The sequence below is a fragment of the Vespula pensylvanica genome, chromosome 8 (genome assembly GCF_014466175.1).
Source record: "Vespula pensylvanica isolate Volc-1 chromosome 8, ASM1446617v1, whole genome shotgun sequence".
Classification (NCBI taxonomy): Eukaryota; Metazoa; Arthropoda; class Insecta; order Hymenoptera; family Vespidae; genus Vespula; species Vespula pensylvanica.
In genome coordinates, this window is record NC_057692.1 from 5,628,798 (window position 1) to 5,651,148 (window position 22,351).

The 22,351-nt window shown below is 33.9% G+C and overlaps 2 protein-coding genes across 4 annotated transcripts in view; one reads left to right on the plus strand and one right to left on the minus strand.

Moving 5' to 3' along the window:
• Window positions 1-136: 136 nt before the first annotated feature.
• Window positions 137-1,841, minus strand: LOC122631238 (39S ribosomal protein L35, mitochondrial). Its single transcript, XM_043816665.1, has 4 exons — window positions 1,707-1,841; window positions 1,188-1,344; window positions 942-1,085; window positions 137-814 (listed from the first exon to the last, which is right to left on the minus strand). The coding sequence occupies exons 1-4, from the start codon at window positions 1,735-1,737 to the stop codon at window positions 583-585; spliced, it is 564 nt and encodes a 187-aa protein (XP_043672600.1). The 5' UTR covers window positions 1,738-1,841; the 3' UTR covers window positions 137-582.
• LOC122631235 (MICOS complex subunit Mic60) overlaps window positions 1,753-22,351 on the plus strand; it is a 26,637-nt gene continuing 6,038 nt past the window's right edge. Inside the window, exons 1-11 of one of the 3 annotated variants that reach the window (XM_043816659.1) lie at window positions 1,753-1,874; window positions 2,338-2,423; window positions 2,812-2,880; window positions 3,074-3,286; window positions 3,363-3,469; window positions 3,622-3,738; window positions 3,870-4,074; window positions 4,151-4,562; window positions 4,672-4,806; window positions 9,579-9,807; window positions 21,619-21,771. In XM_043816659.1, coding sequence (XP_043672594.1) covers window positions 1,830-1,874; window positions 2,338-2,423; window positions 2,812-2,880; window positions 3,074-3,286; window positions 3,363-3,469; window positions 3,622-3,738; window positions 3,870-4,074; window positions 4,151-4,562; window positions 4,672-4,806; window positions 9,579-9,807; window positions 21,619-21,771 — 1,771 coding nt within the window. In that variant the 5' untranslated portion in view covers window positions 1,753-1,829. The remainder of the gene's footprint in view (window positions 1,875-2,337; window positions 2,424-2,811; window positions 2,881-3,073; window positions 3,287-3,362; window positions 3,470-3,621; window positions 3,739-3,869; window positions 4,075-4,150; window positions 4,563-4,671; window positions 4,807-9,578; window positions 9,808-21,618; window positions 21,772-22,351) is intronic. The other 2 variants (XM_043816660.1, XM_043816661.1) reach the window with 2 other exon arrangements.

The window sequence follows — 22,351 nt, forward strand, 5'->3', positions numbered from 1 at the left end:
ACATTTTTTATCGGTTGAAGTAGAGTGATTCGCTTTGGTATTTTTATATAAAAAAAAAATTTAGCTCCTTTCTTTTTTTTGGTAAGGAGTAATCTCGTCTAACTTTTTATTCGCAAGACTATTGTGAACGTGCGCATAAATTTTAATATTGTTTTATTAAACTGTTACGTGTTACTGATATAAGATTAAATTACGTGGAAAGAATGTGCCTTCTTCTTAAATTGATCAAACTCTATAAACGATCAATCAACCGTACGAGCGACCAATCAAATTTAGGCGGATTCGTATATAGTAAGGAACAATATAAGTTTACAAGTTGTGAGATTGGAATTTTTTGCTAACGCCATCTCGTGGCGTCTTCTAAACTTATTCTCTCTTAAATAAAATCACCTTGCGTCTTTGGTAATATTATTTTCTGCAAAGTGACTGTGAAAAATAATCTTTGTCAATATGAAAATATCTTAATGATTTGCTTTCGATATTATTTCTTTTTCTCTGTAACATACTTTATAATATTTTATATACGATAAGATAAATCAGAATTCGAGTAATGTAATATCAAGTAAGTCTAAAATAAATAATTTAATCTAATGGTTTTCTTCGTGTTATACTGAATTCTTCTCTTTTGTGATATGGATTGTAAGGATCATCGATGTAGAATCGCGGTCTTCTCCAATATTTGGTTACCATTGTATCGAGTAACCAAGACTGCGTACCATTAGTGAAAATATGCTGACGTAACCTGTTCTTTCTACCTTCTGTTTTTCTCCACATATGTTTGTCATGCGCAACATATCTTCGTATCCATATACCCCTATGAAAATAAATATCAGTAAATGTAACATCACTTAAAATTTTATCATATTCATTTTATACATGACATTAATATTATATCTTAAAGATATATATTTTTTAAATGACTTAAGCCTTAATAATTTTACCAATTTAGCCTATAAAATCTTTTGATAACTGTTTTGACAGTTTTTCTCTTTCCTTTCTTCAAAGAAAACTTTGTCAAAGTTCTTTTTGGAATGGTTAATGTATCTTGCATAGAGGATAAAATATTTCCATGTGGCATTACAGTACTGTAACAATTATAATTTTAAAACGCAATCCTTTCAAAATATCTCGCGTTATATATTGAATTTAAAATTTGAATTTGAATTTAAAAGGCGATTATCACGTACCCAATCGATGTTTTTTCTTTTACTCTATTTCTATCAAACCATGTCTGCGTAGATAAAAGAGAGGAGCATCTATTTTGAGTAATATTTGTAAAAAGTTTCGGATGTTCTTTGAATAGAAGAGCACCAGCATTTCCTACAGTTGCACGTGGCACGATCCCTGAAATATAAAAAAATAGATAATAAATTATCAACGATTACAAGATAAAATTTCCATAAAATTACGATTGAAGTAAGATGTTCGAATGGAATTCAAAAATAGAAAAGAAAAAAAATAAATACTAGATAAAATGAAACAGATAAATTACGAGTGGACTGTTCCTTCTGTTAAAAACGTTATGTGATCGTTCCGCTCCGTTATGAAATCTAACCTAAAAGGTACACTGAAATAATATTTTCAAAGGCAATCTAGAAAAAGATAGAAGTGTTTGAAATTATGCGTAAGAACGAGAACATATGACAAATAGTCGTAATGAGAGAAAATATTATCGATGTAGAAAGAAATATCATTGTAAAGCGTACCTCGAACTGCAGCGCTAATAACGCGCAACATTCTTCTTTCGCGTAGTTCCGTTCAGTGGCCAGCTGTTTTGTACCGTCGTTCCCTCTTTTCCTTCGGCTGCCTGACCGGCCAACCCGAAAAAGATGTTTCGAATTGGACTCAAATTTTCGTGCAACGGTCTAAATGGGGTATGTAAAGTGATAGTGCTATGAGAAAAATAGTCTTCTTGTCATACGATTTCTTTATTTGAGATTAATTAGAAAAGAATTCTCTTTTTATGGTTAAAAGCAAGAGAGAGAGAGAGAGACAGAAGGAGAGAAAGAGAGAGAAGTAAAGAAAGAGAATGAGAGAGAGAGAGAGAGAGAGAGAGAGAGAGAGAGAATGATTGGAAAACAACGTTTTTTTTAGTCATTGGTTTGTTATTTAAATTTTCTTTATATCTCTATCGAATACGTTTGCTTTTTCAAGGATCAGAAGCGTGCGTATTCATTACGAATTACTTTGAAATTGTGAACGAAGACATTTATACGAATTGTCAGTGATTATTATAACGAATAAGATCAAGGTTGCATGCCTCGTGTGACAAGATGGCTTAAAATTGGAAGGCTTACATAATTCTGGGAACATTGACTGATACGCTTGACCTTTCAGGTAAAAAAACACGGTTACTCTAGACTGTATCTAACTGCTAGGTACTACGAAACGCGTGCTCGTGTCAAGTGTGAACCGGAGGGAAGGTGAGAACAAATTCTGTTATGACAGGTTTTAAATACGTTTGATTAGAATTTATGAAACGAAGATTCTATTTACGAAAATTTACCTAATATTCGCGTTTACGAGCTATAATTCTCTTACAAATTCTTCTTACGTTTCATTTTATCGTCTGGAAGTTATTTCCTTAATTATTTAATTCATTTAATATGTAGAACATGTCACAGGTAAGGTTATGTTTCAAATTGATTACCATTCGTAGGTACAAAGTTTAATGTGATAATAGTGATAACTTTTTAAAGTAAGTTCATATCAGTGTGATATAAAGCATAAAAAAAAAAAAACAAATAAAATATGTACTTCACTGATATATAATATAGAAGAACATGTTATAACGTTATAGCTTTTTTTTAGGTTTTGCAAGGATGTTAGACTTACGTCCAGACTTTCTGGACATAAGTACTCAACTGATTCCAAGAGAAGGTATTTAAATTTTATGCATGCTGAAGTTAAAACATTATATATGTGTTACATTTGTATGATTATATATTAATGTTATATCAATGATTCATGAGAAAATGCATGGCCAGAAATATATGTTTTTATTTGATTCTGATTTGATATATATTTTTATTCAGTTACAACATAAAGTTTATACATCTGTTTTTGATGGAAGCGAGAAGAGCAGAAGTTCCGGTACATTGGTAGCTTTAGGAGCCTTAACTATCGGGACCATAGGCGTATTGGCTTTTGCGAAGACTAATCCAGAATTCCGAGCGACATTAGAAGGATGGATACCAGGAACAGACAAAACAATACGAATCATCTTTCAGGAAGATTCCAATTATTTGGAGTTAATCCTTACACGTTTAGATGCTTTGAAGGAGAAGTAAGTCAGAAAAAGTTTTCCTTAGATATAGTTTAATAATTTTCAAACGATATTAACGTTTATGCATTTTTTCTAGAATATCAAATATAACTTCTATTTTCTACAAGGGTACATCAGAAAAAAAAGAATCAGGTCAGGCTAATAGAAAATCATTAGATTGCACGAAATTTGAAGATTATAAACGTGAGCTTTGAACCTTATTAACAAATTAATTTTTCCCACTATCCCTACCTATGTTATCATATAAAGCATTTATAGTTGTACAAAAATTAGTATGGTCTATGTATCTTAAAATTTACTTACTAACATTTAACAAGTTCATGTGTATACTGTAGCTCCCAAACCAGCTTTTGTAGAACTGATGAACAAGAAGGAATCATCTCCTAAAGAACCTTTTGCTGAAATTCGAGTAAGCAAAGAAACTAAAGAAAAACAAGAAGAAATTCAAGGCGGTATGCTTTTATTTATTTATTTTTGTTTTGTTTATTTTTTAGATTTAATTCATAATTTACTTTATTAAAACTTGTAGCAATCAATTGACATGAACTTAATATATCAATTAAACGATTTACATATTACACAGTTACTGAAAAGCCAGCATCTAAAGAAATACCAAAAGAATTGATGCCGGAAAATCTCGTCGAATTGGAAACTTTTTGTGGTCAAACTGCGGCTAAAGCTATTGCTGCTTATAAGACAGCAATATGTGCATTACAAGATTACAATCACGATGTAATTAAAGTAGTAGAAAGTGTCGATACATCGGTACCCGCTGGCGTTTGGAAGAGGTATAGTTTTAAATTGCACAAAATATGATTTTATAGATAACAGAATTATTTTATTAACCAATATAATCTATTGTAGATTAAAAGAAGCCACGGAAAAAAGGAAAGAAGCATTGGATGAAGCAGAGGAACATGCTACTAAAGTCTTAGATTCGCTCAAACAAATGTATTATTTGATCGATGAGCCTAAATTTGATGCACCGAGTCATGTGAAAACTGCAGCAAGAAGAAATATCAAAAAAGTGTTGGATGATCTTGACGATATCAAACAGAAATTCGAAGATGAATTAGAAAATGGAAACATTACTGAACGTTATTGGAAACAAGTGAGAGCGGCTCGAGATAAATTCGACGAGGAATTACACATTTTATTCCCTAGTATAAATCTTCAAGAAAAGAAATTTTCCGTCAAGGAGGATGCCTTTGATCTGTTCGTTGTACACATGTACAATACAGTGATTTATCTTCAAAAAGAATTAGCAAGACTACAGGTAAATATTTAATCATTATGAATGATTATGAATGGAAATAAATATCTAATTATTACTATTATATATTATTTTGAAGAAAATAAACGCACCAACGTATTCTCTATTACAGATAATACACACTGCCAAAGTAAAAGCTGCGTTAAAAGCATCAAAGGAAGATATTACGGAGGAGAAACTGAATGAATTAGTATGTCTAGAAATTGAAAAAGAAAGACGTCTTCTCGAGGAAGAATTCAGTAAAAAGGTAAGTTTTCTTTCTCCAACTAATATTAATCTATCTTAAGAATAATAAAAATTTTCAAAGAACATTAATATCGATTGTCGATGCATTGCGATCCATGATCAAATATTTCATAACAACGAACCAAGTTATGATAATTATCGTACGATCGATATCATAACATTATCGAAAGTACTCTAACGTACGATGAAAGCGTTCATCCTATTTTAATATTGTGTAGGTGTCGATATTATCATAGTCGAAGATTAATAATATTGGAAACTCGCAATGTTTAACGCTTTACGCAGATATTACCTGTGCTCTCGATTCTATGAGTATGTGTATATACGAGTATATATATATATATATATATATATATATATATCCATTGACTCGGAAAACGTAAAGAGGAGTTGAAAAAATGTTGAGAGAGAAGGAGAGAGAGAGAGAGGGAGAGAGAGAGAGAGAGAGAGAGGGAGAGAGAGAGAGAGAGAGAGAGAGAGAGAGAGAGAGAGAGATAGCCTACTATTCCCTTCGGGCTTTTTATCTATTTCCATTTGGAACACAGCCAATATTTCGGCAACGGGAGGCAATATTATCTCTTTAGACTAGACTCGTGGTATATCCGTACTGTCTATACGGATAGTTTAGGCGAGATATCCGTTTCGAGAGAATCACTATGACTTACTGTCGTCCATTCGTTCCATACTCTACATCTCTACTATGTGATGCATTCTTGTGTGTGAGAAGAGATATAAATCTTTTTCGAGGTCCGATCGACGAACTATCTCCTATTTCTCTCTCTTTCTCTCTCTCTCTCTCTCTCTCTCTCTCTCTCTCTCTCTCTCTCTCTCTCTCTCTCTTTTGTCTTTAGCTATAACTAGTAGGGACTATCTGTCGAATAGTCTTCGATTCAAAGATATTTTCTTCCCTTTCTTTGCTCTTTTTCTTTCTGATATCTATTTTTTTCTAACCATTCGAGAGTAACAATGCTTTTAGCTTATTATTCTTGCGTCAGATTTCCCGACAATCGCATATTTTTCACTTAGAATGTTCGTTCAATTTTTCAAAAGAAGATACGATGTGTGCTTCTTTCGAGTTTTCCTACCCTACGAATTGGTAATTTTAGCTTCCTGTTTAAAAGGGGAAAAAAAAAAAAAAGAAAAAGAAAAAACTTTGTATACGTTTTGTTTAAAGGATACTTTCACTCGATTTCTTACCCTTCTTTTTTTTTTCTTTTCTTTCACTCTTTTTTTTTTTTTTTTTTAAAAAGAAAAAAGTTCGATCGAACGGAAAGAAAAGTTGGATGGTTCGTTAAACAGGATAAATAAATAAATGTGACAATATTTTTCGGCTGAAAAAACGATCGATCGATATCCTTCGGGTAATCGATTCGATGTCCGACTCAGCGTACTTTATTTGTGAGCGAAAAGGTCTGACGTCAAATCCCTTGGCGATGTTTCGAAAATTTATGCGCTGACGTGGCACAAGACGCTCGACGAAATTATGTAAGAGTCAGAAAAAGGGTAGAAAGCTGTAAAACAAAGAAAAAGTAGGAGAAGTGGGAAAAGAAAATGGTAAAGAAGATAGAGAAAGAAGAAATAAAGATTCGTTATTCCATGCTGCTTCGGATTGACTCGGAAAACTCGAAAGTTTCTTATCCGGACTGAGCCTTTCGAACTTTTTAATGCGAGCTTGATCTCGTTCGATGGTTACACGTTTAGCTTTCTTTCAAGATATAAGAAATATTTCGATCGATCGACTCTATAAACGACGAATCGTTTTTACGTGCATTTGTTTACTCGATCATTTGGAGAAATAGTATTCTTTTTTATCGTTGGATACGTGATGGTTATACTTAAAATATTGGAGGAAGAAAAAAAAAATTATAGCAAATTTCATTTTAATCTTTGAAGTAACTTTTATCTACAACAAAATCAAACTTTTTATATTATTTTTTATTATATTATTTTAAAATAACATCAACGATTAACGTGAAATTGTTGGATTATTATTATGCGAATGTTGACTATCTTGTATAAAAATAGACAAGGCTTATACTTCATCGATAATTATGATCACGAATATTGACTATAAGAAAAGAATTTTTCTAAGCCCCTGTACGCAGATAAACAAGGATTCTTTGTTACACGCTTATATGAACGGATTGTCTATCGTAAGGGGTATAAAGTTTCTTACTCTATCACGAGCATAATTATCGACGAGTTATGAAATATTGTTTATTTTTATTCAAAAATTATTATTAATTAATCTCTTTCTCATATAGAATTAATACCAGAAGAACTTTTCCGATTGAAAGATTGAATAATACTGAGTTGCATTTCTACTTTTTTGTTCTTTTTTTTTTTTTTGCACTTTCGAACAATTTTTGCGTTTGATAGCTTTGGTTTCGAGGTTCGACGTAAACAATAGTTATTCGATACGGGAAAGAGCAACGTAGATTTGTCTCGCAGCAAGAAATCGTTTCGAACTTTGTCCCCAAGCGAAACAGAAACGAAATTTTTCGAGCGAACGAAAAACGATTTCGTCGATACTATTCTACAATGCCTGATATTCGTGGTATATCATGGTATATACATATATGTATCTAAATGATGAGTTTCAACTTTCGATCGTCTTATTAAACTTTACCAATCAAATCGATATAGGACGAAGAAAGGTTCGAAGGAAAAATCGAGAAACTTTTTTGTATCTTATCGTATGCTTTCCTATGTATCTTCGAAAACGTTTAGAAAAGTTATTCGGTTTTTGAGGACATGCAAGAAGTATAATGGATGATATCAAGGGTGATATCAAAGTATATCGTCATTGACATGGTTCGATAATACTATTTTCCGATATCGAATGGTATTCGCTCGAATGGCAGACCATTTTGTGGAAAATCGATCGTTTAACGATCGACATCTTGAAAAATTACGATATTCGAGTACGCGCTGGAACTTCGTTCTCGCGAAATCCAATATCCACAGAACCGATACGGTTGATGAAACATCCCGAAATAGTTCTATTCTCTAGGAACGAAATCGCTAAAAGAAAAGGAAACATAAATCGTCCGACCGCAAGGTGAATCACTTTAACGATTGATCGAAAACAGAAATAATATATTCGTCAAATGATATTTTCACGGTTACGTATGTTCCGTCTAACGATTTACGAGCTTTCGAACGTATCGTATATAGTTATTTATTATTTATTATTATGTTGCTATAAAACGAGAGACAATTATTCTGTGATAGATTTTTAATCTTTTTCTACGACATTTTTAACAAATTCTTTTGTCGAAAAATACCCATACTATATAATAAAATATCCAACTTTTTATATCGTTAGTTTCTAATTTATTGAATACCAAGATATATGAATAATTACGAAAGGAACGAAATAATTAATAACTTTAATCTTCTGACCTATTCAACCTTCGATAATGATTCTTCTATGATATTCATAGAATTTCAAATATAGTGTATATATACATATATATTAACATATCCTATTTTTGCCCTCGATTTTACCTAAAATGAATCGTATCAATAATTCCTTATATATTACTCTCTCTCTCTCTCTCTCTCTCTCTCTCTCTCTCTCTCTCTCTCTCTCTCTCTCTCTCTCTCTTTCTTTTTCTCTTTCTCTTTTTCTTCTCTTTCTATCTTACTCTTTAGTAAAAGAGAAAAAAAGAAAGAGAGAGAGAGAGAGAGAGACTACGGAATAGGCGAAGGTCAGCGATCTTAAATATTGAAAGAATCCAAGAATCGCACATGTAGGGAAATATTTAAGGTTGCAGGTTCCTGTAGCCGTTAGAGTATATAAGGGTTATAAATTATCGCGTTAAAATTTCAAAGGGAGACTTGGCACGCGCTTTCGTGTTCGCTTGTCCACAGGGATTTAGAATGAAACGTAACGTTGGTATAGTATATAGTAGATGTTCGATAAGAGAGACAGAGCCGAACTTTGTTCTCTTTCGTTTGAATCATTCGATGGATTGCCGCGAATTTTCTCTTTATCTCTTTCTCTCTCTCTATCTCTCTATCTATCTATCTATCTATCTCTGTCTCCCTTGGAGCATCGTTCACTTGGCTACACACAACGGGTTGTCGGATCAGTGGTGCGTTAATTATTGACACAGCGTCTCTTCACATAGAGGCGAAGTGCCAGTGGCTCTCGCACGCTAGTCCTGGATTCAGAAACAAGGATCCGTAGGCGTTGAGCATACAAAATACGTCAGGCAGAAGACGACATGCCCTGAGAGAGAACTCAAGAGAGTTGGAGATCGTGAAAATAGGCAGTAGCGTGTGTGTGTGTGTGTGTATGTATATGAGAGAATAAGGGAGAGAGTAAGAGAGAGAGAGAGTGGGCAGACAGATCAGACCTTCGAGACTTGGGTCACTTCCCAATCAGGACGACTTGAGCTAAACCTTAAGTGCGGGTAATTAATCAAAGTCTCATTACGCTAATGCTTCGACACTTGACTGGCATACTTTCCTTCTTTACGTATGTATGTATGTCTGTGTGCGTGTATTTGAAGAGTCTCCTTTGGTAGGTCGTCTTTTTTGCCCTTTCCGTGTCTCACGAAAGGAATCCTTAAAAGCAATATCTGGTTCCATGTTTATCATTGAAATTCAAACTTAAATATATCGATACTTGTTACATTATATCAATTCTATCGCTCGAGTTAGTCCTAAAATTTCATTTGAAAAAAAAAAAAAAAAAAAAAAAAAAAAGAAAAGGATGTGTCTGATCTTAACAGCCCACGATCAACAACATCTGTTCTTTTTTAGCTATTGGAGGAACAACAAAAATTCGACGAGGAGCTAAGACGACAGCTAAAGTTACAATCACAGATCCATGCGGATCATTTGAAAGAGGCTCTTTCTGTTAAAGAGAAGGAAATGACCAGAGCAATGGAACGTGCTCTCAGCGAACAGTCGGAAGAAGAATCGATGAAGTACAAGGCTCAGCAAGCTCCCATCGTCGGGAGGTTACGTGGTTTGGAAGCTGCCCTCAAAGGTAACAACTTTTATGATATATTTCCTTTCCAATTGGATAATCCTCTTTTCTTATTTACTCGATACCTGTTATTGTTATTCATTGACGACATCTTCCAATGGTTGATTAACCTTATAAAAGAAGAAAAGAATAAAAGGAAGAACCCATTTTCGACATGATACCAATAATATCGTAACTATCGTAACATTGCTTTTGATCGTTATCATCGATCCATTTATATCATGTTCCTATCATTCCGTTACACGCCAAACAATATTTTCACGTACATATTTCGATATTATTCTCTTGATGTCTGTGTAGTAGTGACGTCATCGAATATCAAAATTGGTCACGTAGACATACGATTCGTCTACGAAATTACGTAACGTGTACCGAATACGAGAGTGCACTTTGTCGACGATAATTTCGTAAATGGATAGCTTTGAAGAGAGAGAGAGAGAGAGAGAGAGAGAGAGAGAGAGAGAGAGAGAGAGAGAGAGAGAGAGAGAGAGAGAGAGAGGGAGAGAGAGAGAGGGTGGAAAGAGAGAGGAGATGATAGTGTGTATTGATCGTCAAAGTGAACTTTTATTTACATGCTTTTATTTTTATAATATACTCCTACAAAATTTCACTTGGTTTCATCGTTTAATCGTTCTTATAAAATTCGATTAATCCCCTGTTAATCCATAGTAAAAGAATGTTCGATGGGAAAGACCAAAGAATAAAAAAGGGAAGAAAAAAATGAAATATCTATGTGAATGAGAGAAACAGATAGAAAAAAGGGATGAAAAGGAAGATCGAATTGGGAACGGTTGTCCGATAAAACTCGGCGAAAGCTCGCTCGCACGTCGTCATCCGACGAAGCTCGAAAGCTTCTCTCTAATCCACTATCCTTGGTGGTAAGTAAATGTCCGAAACGGGATATCCTTTTGTCCGTATGCAACGAGTAAAATCTACGTACTAGTTTGGGAAACAAGGACGACGTGATACTTTTCCCTTTGTCGCGTCTTTCCATTATATCCTATCGTGGCGCTTAATTACAACGACAAAAAGGCTCCTTAAGTATTGTAACGCGTGACACTGGGCGTCAAGAGAAAAAAAAAAAAAAAAGAGAAACAGAAGGACAGAAAGACAGAGATAGAGTAACTCGACCGCATTCTCTTTCTCTCTTTTTCAACCCTTCTTCCCTCCCCCTTTCCTCTTTCTCTCTTGCTCTGATTTCTCAGCTTCTTTCTTAGCATCTTTCCGGTTCCTCGTTTGTCTTGCTAGTTTTATTAACTCGTGATTGTTCGATCGAAGCTTAAGTAATACGGATTAACTTAAGTCGGGTTCAATAACAGCTCCGACAATTTTGCCGGCAATCGCTTTATCGCTTCCGACCTGTCGTCAGAGAAGATTAAAGCTCATGGATCGTAGATATTATACTTTTGCGGTGAACGATAAATGTTTCTTATTTTCGAGATTCTTTTTTTCTTTTTGAATTTGCTTTCCTTTCCTTGATATGGATCTTTCGTTTTTCTTATGTTTCATCTGTTTCTATTTTATTTTATATTCGAATAACGAATTAACGAAGAAGTAACGAAGAAAACAATTATTTAATACCGTAGTTATTATTCGTAGAAACATACGCTCGATTTAATCGCGATTACGCTCGATCGTTCTCCATCATAAACTTAACTTTCGCAGCTACCTCTTCCTCTTCCTCCTCCTCCTTCTTCTTCTTTTACTCTACTACTACTATCACTTCCGTCTGTGGTTATGATAGCGGAAGGAAATGTTGAAATACCTTAGTGGGTGGTTAAACGGCGAGATAAATGTAGACGAAGATTTACGAGCTAGTTAATCATCATTTTATTTTTTCCTTTTTTTTTCTTTTCCGCTTTTTTTTTTTCTATAAACTGAGCACCATTACCATTTCACCATTACCAATCTTTTTATCCTTTTTCCCTTCTGAGCGAAAAAAAAACAGCTCGTCATGGGAATTACTCTTTGGTGTAATTATCTGCTCGGCCTGCATCATACGTTTTAGAAAACTTCGTTTTATATACATACACAGTTTGTTCAAAATGAGATTCGCGATTGTGAATGCTACGTTCAAGATTTTTTATCTCGGTTTTCGTCTCTCTCTCTCTCTTTCTCTCTCTCTCTCTCTCTCTCTCTCTCTCTCCCTCTCTTTTTGGCTGTATAAATCAAGAGAGAGAAAGAGATAAAAAAAATAGAGATTCATGTATCGTATTTATCTTGCCTAGATTTAACCTTCTTCATCTTTCTCTCTTTTTCTTTTTTTCTCATCGATACGAAAGTTTTTTAATCCTCCTTTCTACACATTCATATTGTCATTATCTTTCTTTCTGAGAAAAGATCGCGTATATAACAAAAAGAACCAAAAACAAAGAATGAAAGAGAAAATAAGGAAGAAAGGAATGGCTAGTTATCGGAGAAAGAAACATATTACATACTCAAGATATAATAATATCTAAGTTCATAGCTATAGTTTTTTGTTTCATTTTAAAGTGATCTCACTTCATTTAACGATTGAGAAAGGTGTTTGCGCAAACGAGGTCGTGGCTAGAAGTTAGTAAAGTACTCTGACTCTCTTGGGAAAACAGTATAGATGGTAGAAGAGAAGAAAGGTAAACGTACATTTAAGAGAATAGGTGGAGGAAAACGATGTTGATAACGAAAAGAGAATGGACCGAGATAAAAAGAAGTTTTCTTCTTATTCTTCTTGCGAAAGATACTACAGTATAAGATAGAAAGAGAAAGAGAGAGAGAGAGAGAGAGAGAGAGGAGAGCGAAATATTTGGATAAATAAAATTGAGAGAATTATCTTATACCAACAGAAATTTTACACGAAGTTAAATCGTAAAATCAAAAATTCTTTTATTTCCGACAAATTTTTTTTTTTCTCACAAATTCGTAACGTTACATCGATCATATATTTTGTCATATTTGTTAGCATTACTTAAGATTAGAATTTACAATAAATTATGAGCTTTATCATGTCGAGAAAATAGAAAAATTTCGCGTATTTTCAATAAAAGTCAATTGCATAACGAACGTATTCTAAAATTTCTACGAAATTATTTCGAATAATAATTTTCGATAATTTATAATATGTATATAGTATATTCATCAAAATATTTCGATCGACTTTTCAATACCTATTGGAAATATTTGAAATCGTTTGATTAATGCCTGTTAGCTACTACTTCGTCGTTCATCAATAGAACGTGACGTGACCATCGATGCGAATTATTCCGAAATCATCACAGATTTTAATGATCTTTGATTCATCATTTCCGTTGGTATTTTGACGAATAACGACCTTCAATGAGAGATATGAAATCGTGAATGGATTAACATTCACGAGAAAGAAAAATAGAAGGTAGCGAAGTTAATGACGTAACTTGGAGTTATTTAAATCTACTATTAACGAGGTGTATATACTCAGAGACATAAACGCATATGCACATACACACATACACACACACCATATCATGTAACTCGTAAATGAGTTTGTTGGGGTTCTCTGGACGTAATGATAAAAACGTAAGCAATATATTCGCAAAGAGACGATATACGTAATAGTGGCACCCAGGGGTGGTCTTACCAAATAGCAAGCTCCAAATTTATAGTTCCCTCGATAGTTTGAGCCAGATAAAGGGACAAAGGCGGACGCGGAGGAACACGAATAGAACGAAATAGATAGATATATAGATATACATAAAGAGGAAGAGAGGGAGAGAGTGAAAAAGAGAGGAAGGGGTGATAAAGCAGCACAAATCGTCGAATCACGATTTTACAAGCCCGACGACGAGAAGCTAATATATGCAGCGCGCGTCGTCAATTATAACTTGAATTATTTGTTTCTCTAAAGCACTGTTGAGATGGAAACATGAAAATATGGTGGAATAATTCTCTTGCTTTCGCAACGTTAAGAAAGTAGCTGAGAAGTGCCAAAAATCAAATTGATAGTTTTCTTTTCTTTCTATTTTTCTTTTTATATCCAACGATAACAATACCGATGGTGACAGTAAGAAAGTAGGATATACTTTGGTTTAGCAATTGTGATCAACGAAATATGTTATCGAACAAAGCTGCTGTCCTCTCTCTCTCTCTCTTTCTCTTGTGTCAGTGACAGGCTTCTGGAATTACGGGTCAACGATGACAATGAAAGCGGCAGTCTAGTGGAAAACTCGAGAAAACCAAGCGAGAAATAATCGAGTAAAGAGAACAACCAGTTGGTGGTGGATAACTGATTGGATAAATAACGGAATCATGAGAAATTGTAGTTTTTGTCGAACGAATCACTGTTTTCAAAACGTTTCATTCCCTTTAATTATTTAACTCTATTATTAAACTCTAAATTATAAATCTTTTATTCACTGTAATTTTTATCTGATCTTTTATCCATAACCTATCAAAAATATACGCTAACAATATGTAACAATATGAATGACTTGGAGATAACTTGTCTTGGGACAAGTGGAGACTATCGCATCATTTTCAATGCTTCTCGAAAACTTAGCGAATTAGAAAGCAGTTTGCTAAGGAGGCAACCGAATAAGCAACTCACTTGGTTGGTGTGTTAGTGAAAGAGCGCGATATTGTCGCACGGATTTGATCGTTCCGCCTTCGATTCTTGGTTGAAAGTTTTCGAATGTTCGGATAATTCTCTCGAAACTTGTGGCAAAGTTTATTACATATCCAAGTAATACGTAAGATCACGTTGACAAGTCCTCTCTCGTGGATATGAAATTCTGCCTTGTCTATTTGTCATTTGCAACATTTCTCTCTCTCTCTCTCTCTCTCTCTCTTTTTCTTCTCATTCGTATTTTTTCGACGTTTTGAAAAGACTTAAAGCGAAAAAATCGAGGGAGTTAATTAAGAGTACTTCGATTTATAGATTTCGAGAATCATTATTTATTTTTCCCTCAAATTACATTTACATAGTTTCGTCTACGTCTCTTTCTTTCTTTCTTTCTTTCTTTCTTTCTTTCTTTCATTCTCTCTTTCTCTCTCTATCTCTTTTTCTCTTTTTCTCGCTTTTTCATCGAGTTCATTGAGTCGTCATTTTTTTTAGTTTTAAAACTCTCTCCCTTGTAGATACTTCAAAACTCTTAACAAGATTTATGCGCAGCCGATACCGCGAGAAAAAGAGAAAAAAAAGAGCACGCGGTATTCTTGGATTGTAGATCGACTTGTAAATATCACCGACGTCCATAAGTATCGCGAAAGAGAGAAAAAGACACGAAGAGAGAGAGAGAAAGAGAGAGAGAGAGAGAAGGAAAGAGAAATATACACCTGTACACAAAGAATTACGATGAGAAATTGATAGAAATTCCGAGTATACTCTTTTTATTCTTTAGCATCGACGGTGTCACTTGCTTTCGAGCTGTCTCTTTATGATTTATGATTTCACAAATTTTTAATGAGTCACGTTTCTGTGCCAAAGGTCGCCGCAATATGTGCCGATGTCATTGGCATTTTCGAGTAGGCTTCGTAACAGTATACATCAATTATCGATACCCATCGACGGCACTCGTTATAGTTTCGAGTGTCGATGTCGTGTCGATCATTCTCGATAAGTAGTAACGGTACTTCATTCGTCAGACTAGTTCATAACTTACCGATCAGCAAAACTTGCGTTTAGCAATCGTTTTATCCATCTTTAGAAATTTTCCAAGTATCCAATAAACTTATTCTTTTATTTATCGATATATGTATCTAATAATTATCCTATATTACATACATTATTATCATAATTAATTGCAATGGTAATAACACGGTTTCTTTAATAATCGATTGTAATAATGATAATACGATTTCTTTAAGTCTGATTCTTTTAAATAAGAAGGGAAACATTTCTTTTTCTGTCTATTTGCTATTTTTCTTTGTTTCTTCTTTCTCCCATATTCTTGTCTCATTATTTTTATTTTCAATGTCGATATACGACAGTCCATGAAAAACACTTTGGAGAATTCACTATTCGAGAACGGACACGAACTCGGTTTATCTGCGGAAGGAAACTCATTTAATTTTTTTCTTTCGATGCTGGAAATTCTCTGGGTGATTTTTTTTTTTTTTATCTACTTCTCAAGAGATACCGATCGTTCCATCGAAGGTCACGGGTGAAAAGTTAAGTTGGTCCATCGAAGTTTCGTGAGGTACGATACCCCTTCGGAAAGAAAAAGAATAAAAAAGAAAAAGAAAGAGAATGAGAGAGATAACTAGAGAGAGAGAGAGAGAGAGAGAGAGAAAGAGAGAAAGAGAAGAAACGTATCCTTTATTGCGATAGGTGAGTGTAGACTAAACGTACAAAAAGAACGTGACTGTTCGATTTTTCGAGATACTCTTTATCCGATTACATTTCCTTTTTCGATCGTATTACTTCCCTTCATTTCCTCTCCAACGATCTTTTCGTAAAATCTACATAATCTTTTCTATTTTCTTCTATCTATTTATCTATCCATTTATCCATTTATATTTTAATCGAATTTCATGGAATTCATGGAAATGAGAAAATTAAATAATAGCATATTGTAATTAATTTATAGTTATACCCATGATTTACGAATTGATATACTACAATTTGTACTGTTATACTAAATACGTGGATATATTATTGCAAAATGTCCAATTTATCATATATCGCTTGATATATTTTTGGTTTAACATTCATCTCCGTTAAACGATATAGTAATGTAAGGCAATTTCGAATGACGCAACTGCAAGATCAATTTAATTTTGCTAGTAAATTTTGAACTGTTTGAATAAACAGCATATTAATAAGAAATATTTTCTTATGATACATCAAAGGAAAATAATTAGCATTTCAATTTATTCATCAAATCGATATATTAACAATACTCGATTAAAATAGGTTTATTAATTTCTATAAATCTTTTCAATTAATCAATTAAGCTTAAATTTAGTCCAGATCGATCATAGGGCTTAAAAGTTGACAGGAAACAAACAAATAAACAACCATTCTATTTTATCGGTGTGTGTTTGCGTGTGTGCGCGCCGGTGGGTGCGTACCTATAAATTATATAACGTTAAATTGAAAACAAATTTATACGAATGATTCCATTTGATCGCAGATCAATGATTTTATTTGATCGCAGCTCAGCGAATATCGTCGCTGGTGCTCGACGCGCAAATATCACCTCGGTTTTTATCTCCGGTCAAAAAAGCACAGTGAAGCGGGAGATTTTGATCCGCGTGAATTTTAGAGATACGAAAGTGCGAGCGTATTTTTATTCGACGTTAACCGGTACATACGCCCATTGTGCCGAGATTTTGCTGAAATGGGTAATGTCATATATGATAGGTACATACATACATACATACATACATACATACATAGATCAGCGGTTCATGTTAGGTATGCTGTTTTGTAGATAAACTGCATATATATCCGGGCTATCTATGCGTGTATAATAAATACATGCGTATAGCTCGATAAAATTTTTATTCAAATTTTTTAAAACAGATTTAATCTCTCGCTGATATCCGCTTTCGTTAAATTCATTGTTCAATCGATTTAATCAGGTATTAGTTTGATAAATATAAATGATTTAAGCATATAAAATTTCTATATTACATTTTCTCTCTCTCTCTCTCTCTCTCCTCTCTCTCTCTCTCCTCTCTCTCTCTCTTTCTCTCGTTTACGTTATACTTTTTTTATATTTTACGTTCTATCGTTTACATTTTATGTTACATTTTTTTATTCATCTTTATTTTTCATATTTTTATTCTTTGTTTAAAGAACTTGATTATTCGATAAAGTAATTACGTACTGTTTCGTTTAATATCAATCTGTCTATTCATTTTTCTTTCTTTTAGTACGATAAAAATGGATAACGATAAATGCAAAAAAAAAATATATATATATATGCAAAAATCGAGATCATCGTGTTGAAATCACGCTTTTCTACTTTTTTATCAAATTTCTCGACGTTCTTTCGCACGGAATGACGCAGACCGATCAACCCGTACCGTGCAGACTTTTTATCCATCGTGGATAGCACGTAGCACTCGTCACCGTCGGAATTTTTACGGTCGTTTGGATAAATCGCCACGACGAGGATAATGGCCGGTCCGCTTGAAAACGAGGGAAAATCAAACACTATCCTGCCGATGCCTACGCGCCCCGATTGATTGGCCCATATCGAAGGAATTGTCGTTCTCCTCTTTTTAACGATTGCTAACTCTTCTTCCTTCTCTCTCTCTTTCTCTCTCTCTCTCTCTCTTTCTCTGTGATAATTCGCATGAGCTTTTGTTCTATCTCGGCAAATGGAGAGTGGCTGTGTTTTTTGTTTCTTTATTCTTGTCGTTCGTTCATTCGATTTTTCGTCGAGATCGTTCTCGTGAGATTAGACCTTTAAATCGAACGGAAAAATCCTTTTTCTTCTTTTTTTATTTCTTCTATTTACGGTTTATATCACATGATTTCAATCGAACAGTAAATTTGTAATGAACATAGATATGTGATATTATACATGTCCTATTTATTTATGAATATATATATATATATATGTGTGTGTGTATATGCAAATGATATTAATAAATATCACAGTATGTAATAATCTCTACATATTAACGCATAAGACTTCTCAGATTGTTTCACAACGCGTTGAGATCTATTTAGGAAAAATGTAACATAAAATGGTGTGTTCTTAGATTTGATACGTCGTCCCTTTAAAAACTCGTCTTTTTTCTTTTTTTTTTCTCTCTTACTTTTCTTTAGAACCGTCGATGGAGATGGGATTTCGTCGTCTTGAGAAAGGAGGGTGAAACGGACGGAAGCTTTTAGTAGGATATCCGTTTACACGATAATGTCCGTTTCTTCGTTTCCATCTTTCGTCCAATATGTCAAACAAACATGACTGCTTCTACTTTTTTCTTTGGTACACAATGTCACGATAAAATTGAGAGGGAAGAATATACATATACATATAAAGTTAGAGAATACTCAGGAAAGAGATTGATAGCTTTACGTATGTAATATAAGTACACATTTGTTATTATAAGTAAACAAGTATCTAAAAAAAAAAAGAGAGAAAAAAAAAAGTAATATAGGTATCGATGCGCTGAAAATTCCAGATGAAATTTCTCTCCACGCTTTTTCAAAAAATAATACTTTACTTAAGCGACGATACGAATATCCTCGTATTTTTTTTTATTTTTTGTTTCAACACCTATGTATTTGTATATGTGTATGTTGAAACTGGATACACGTTAACAAGTAGGAACGAAAAGGGATACTTATCGGACGTCATGTCACTTCACCACTTAACATCCTATTTCGAAACTTTTTCCACTCACCTCTTAGTCTTTGTCCTCGACACTTTTTCCCTTCTATCCCTAAAAATCGATCTTCCAGATATTCTCAATCGTACGAACTTGTTCCCAATCGATAAATATTAATAAATAAACCCATACGATTTAATTTCTAATCTAAAGAAAAAATAAAGAAATAAAAAACGAAGAGAAGAAAAATGGAAGAGTCAACAAAGTTTGGTTATTTCTTTTGCCAAAATATTTATCGTAAAATTTCAAATTCCGATTGAGACGGATTTCGTTGGAATTCTTTCCAAAGCTAACGGAAATCGTTTATCTCGCGAGCGTTTAAGTGTTTTTTCGTTGCTACCACTATAGTGGCTGAGAGACAGAAGTAGACAGACGAACACACAGACAGAGAGAGAAAGAGGTAGAGAGTGGGTGGAAAAAGAGAACAAATAGATTGTGTGTCGAAGGGGAAAATCGATTTGCGTTTCGGGTGCGTGCAATGGGTCCTTTTGTCAAGCGTCGACCGCATCGTTACGCTTGTCGATCGCGAAATGTTTCGAAAACTGGCCATGCAGCCACGTTCCGTTCCAAGGACGAAAGAGTACGATCGTGCGTTTCTATGACAGAGAAAGAGGAAGAGAGAGAGACAGAGAGAGAGAGAGAGAGAGAGAGAGAGAGAGAGAGAGAGAGAGAGAGAGAGAGATAAAGAGAATGAGAATGTAACGCGACAGAGCGAGAAAACTCGAGGGACATCATTTCTCTCTTTCTCTGTTTTCATGTTTTTCTGTCTCTTTTTCTCTTTCTTTGTTTTCATGTTTCTCTGTCTGTTTCTCTCTTGCTCTGTTTTCATGTTTTTCTGTCTCTCTCACTCTCTCTCTCTCTCTCTTCCACTATCTCTCTGTCCCCTCCCTTCCTTTTCTCTTTTTCTCTCTCTAGCATCGACATCACAAATTCAGGAAGCTTTTCGAGCGTAAAACGTTACGCGTATACCAACATATATCGCGGCTTGCCGGTGTAATCTCTCACTGATTTTAACCCTCACCAAACCTTATTTTGGTGCGTACTTGCGTACTTGCGTATACGTGTTAGTCCGGCATACAACGAGCTTTATCTCTCGAAACGATCCAAGCTTTTCGCCAAACTTTGCATCCCATTGACCCCTTTTAAATCCATCGTTCGTGATTCCACGTATTTCTCATCACTTTTCTCTCTCTCTCTTTTTCTTTTTTCTCTCTCTTTTGTTTTTGTTTCTTTTTGTATTTTGTTTAATACATGCACGTGTGTTCGATTGTTTCTTTTGCTTACTTTATACAAAAAATTTAATACAATAGTCGATGTATAATTAGTATTATCAAATGGTATCTCCAAAACAAGAACATGCGATTATTTATCTCTCGTAAACACGTGAACCTTCGTTCTCGCACTACCTCATTGATTCAAATATATAATCCTTATTTAATTATCGGCTTTAATTATACGCACGTGACCCAACGATCCGTAATTACACGTAATAAATGCTTGATCGTATTCCCGACGCTTGGCAGATTTTTTCCCAACTTTTTGATTATTCCGTACGTCATGCGTCGACGAGTCGTCCTCATGATTTATGATATTTATGTACGTGTTCCTACATATTTACATACATATATATATATGTGTGTGTGTGTGTGTAAATATATATCAACACAAATATAAAATAGGTAGAATGATAGTTGCTCGTTTCGCAAAAGGAATTTAATTCGATTCGATTCGTTCGATGGTTATTGCTGCCATTCGAATCAAAAGCGACAGCTCGTTAAGTATCGTCGAATAAAATAAAGGAACGGTTTGAAAATTGTTTGTATTTATCGTCAAAACACACGTACACACAGAGAAAGAGAGAAAGAATGAGAGTAAAAGAGAAAGAGAGAGAGAAAGAGAGAGAGAGTTCGCACGTATTTATCTCTTCTCTTGTAATGAGGAAATTTTGGTAAATCGACATAGTTTCGATCCACTTTTATGTAATAACCATTCTCCCTACTCTTCACGCAAAGCAGCTTCAACATGGTACATTATTCGAGTATCAATAAATCGCCAGGACAAACTTCCCAAAGTTTGTCCTACCGGTCGACTGGATGTTATTTATTTCCATTTTCGCGGACTCTCTTTATCGTTACGTCAAACGAATTTATTGCTGAATCTTCGACAATAATACTCCTATCTTTTTCTGCAACTCTTCTTACGTCGTTATAAAGATAACTTTTATATAAGAATCAATTTTTGTGAAAAGCTTGCTCGTATTCGTTCGTAAATAAATATATACATAAATAAGTATATTCTCTCTTTAAGCGAATACATTTTAACGAAAACAATAACTAATATAATATTCTTCATCTTCTCATAATCGATATTTTATTTGTATGAGACGTTAGATAGAAAATCAAAAATTAATGTAATTCGTGTGAAATAGATAAATGAAGTCGTATCGAAATCATTTTCTTTTTTTTTTTCTATTGTATTAATTAAAATAAAACTGTTTATTTTCTGTTGTTATAGCACGCATCGAGGAGGAAAAAGGAGCTTCGAACGCTCAACTCCTTTGGTCAGCTTGTATGGCATTAGCCAGAGCAGTAAAGGTTCCGTCATCTTCGAGCGAATCTACCATAAGGCCTCTGGAACCCGAAATTAAGGCCATCGCCAGCGTAGCGTGTAAGAAATTTCATTTTAATTTAAGACTTCTCTCAAATATACTTCTTCGAATCTTATTTTCGCACAATGGACACCAACGACGTTTTAATTTCTATTTAACAATGATCCGTTTCTCATCATACTCATATTCTCATTCATTCTCGAACGAGACAACGATTTTACTCGAAAATTTCGGAAAACAAAAGAAAATTTCGTCGAGCAATTCGGAAGCATACTCTTATCTATAGTTAAAGTTTCTAAAAGAAAAAAAAAAAAAAAAAAAACGACTTGACAATGGGTAAAGTTATTACAATAATTCATTTAAAATTACTTTCAATTTTATACAAATTCATTCTACGTATTCGACGCTAAAGCATTTCATATTGAATAAAATCGTTTAATAACTATAACAATACTCTGATATTAAGATATATATACGTTGGCAAAGTTTCGAGATAGTGTACTCGATAATTAGAATCTAAAACTTTTTCTGATAAGACAATATCAATGATCTTATTTATTCGAATGAATGATATCACTTTAATAAGATTGAAAAGGGAAGAGTATTCGATGATTAAAAAATACTTTTTTTATGATTTCG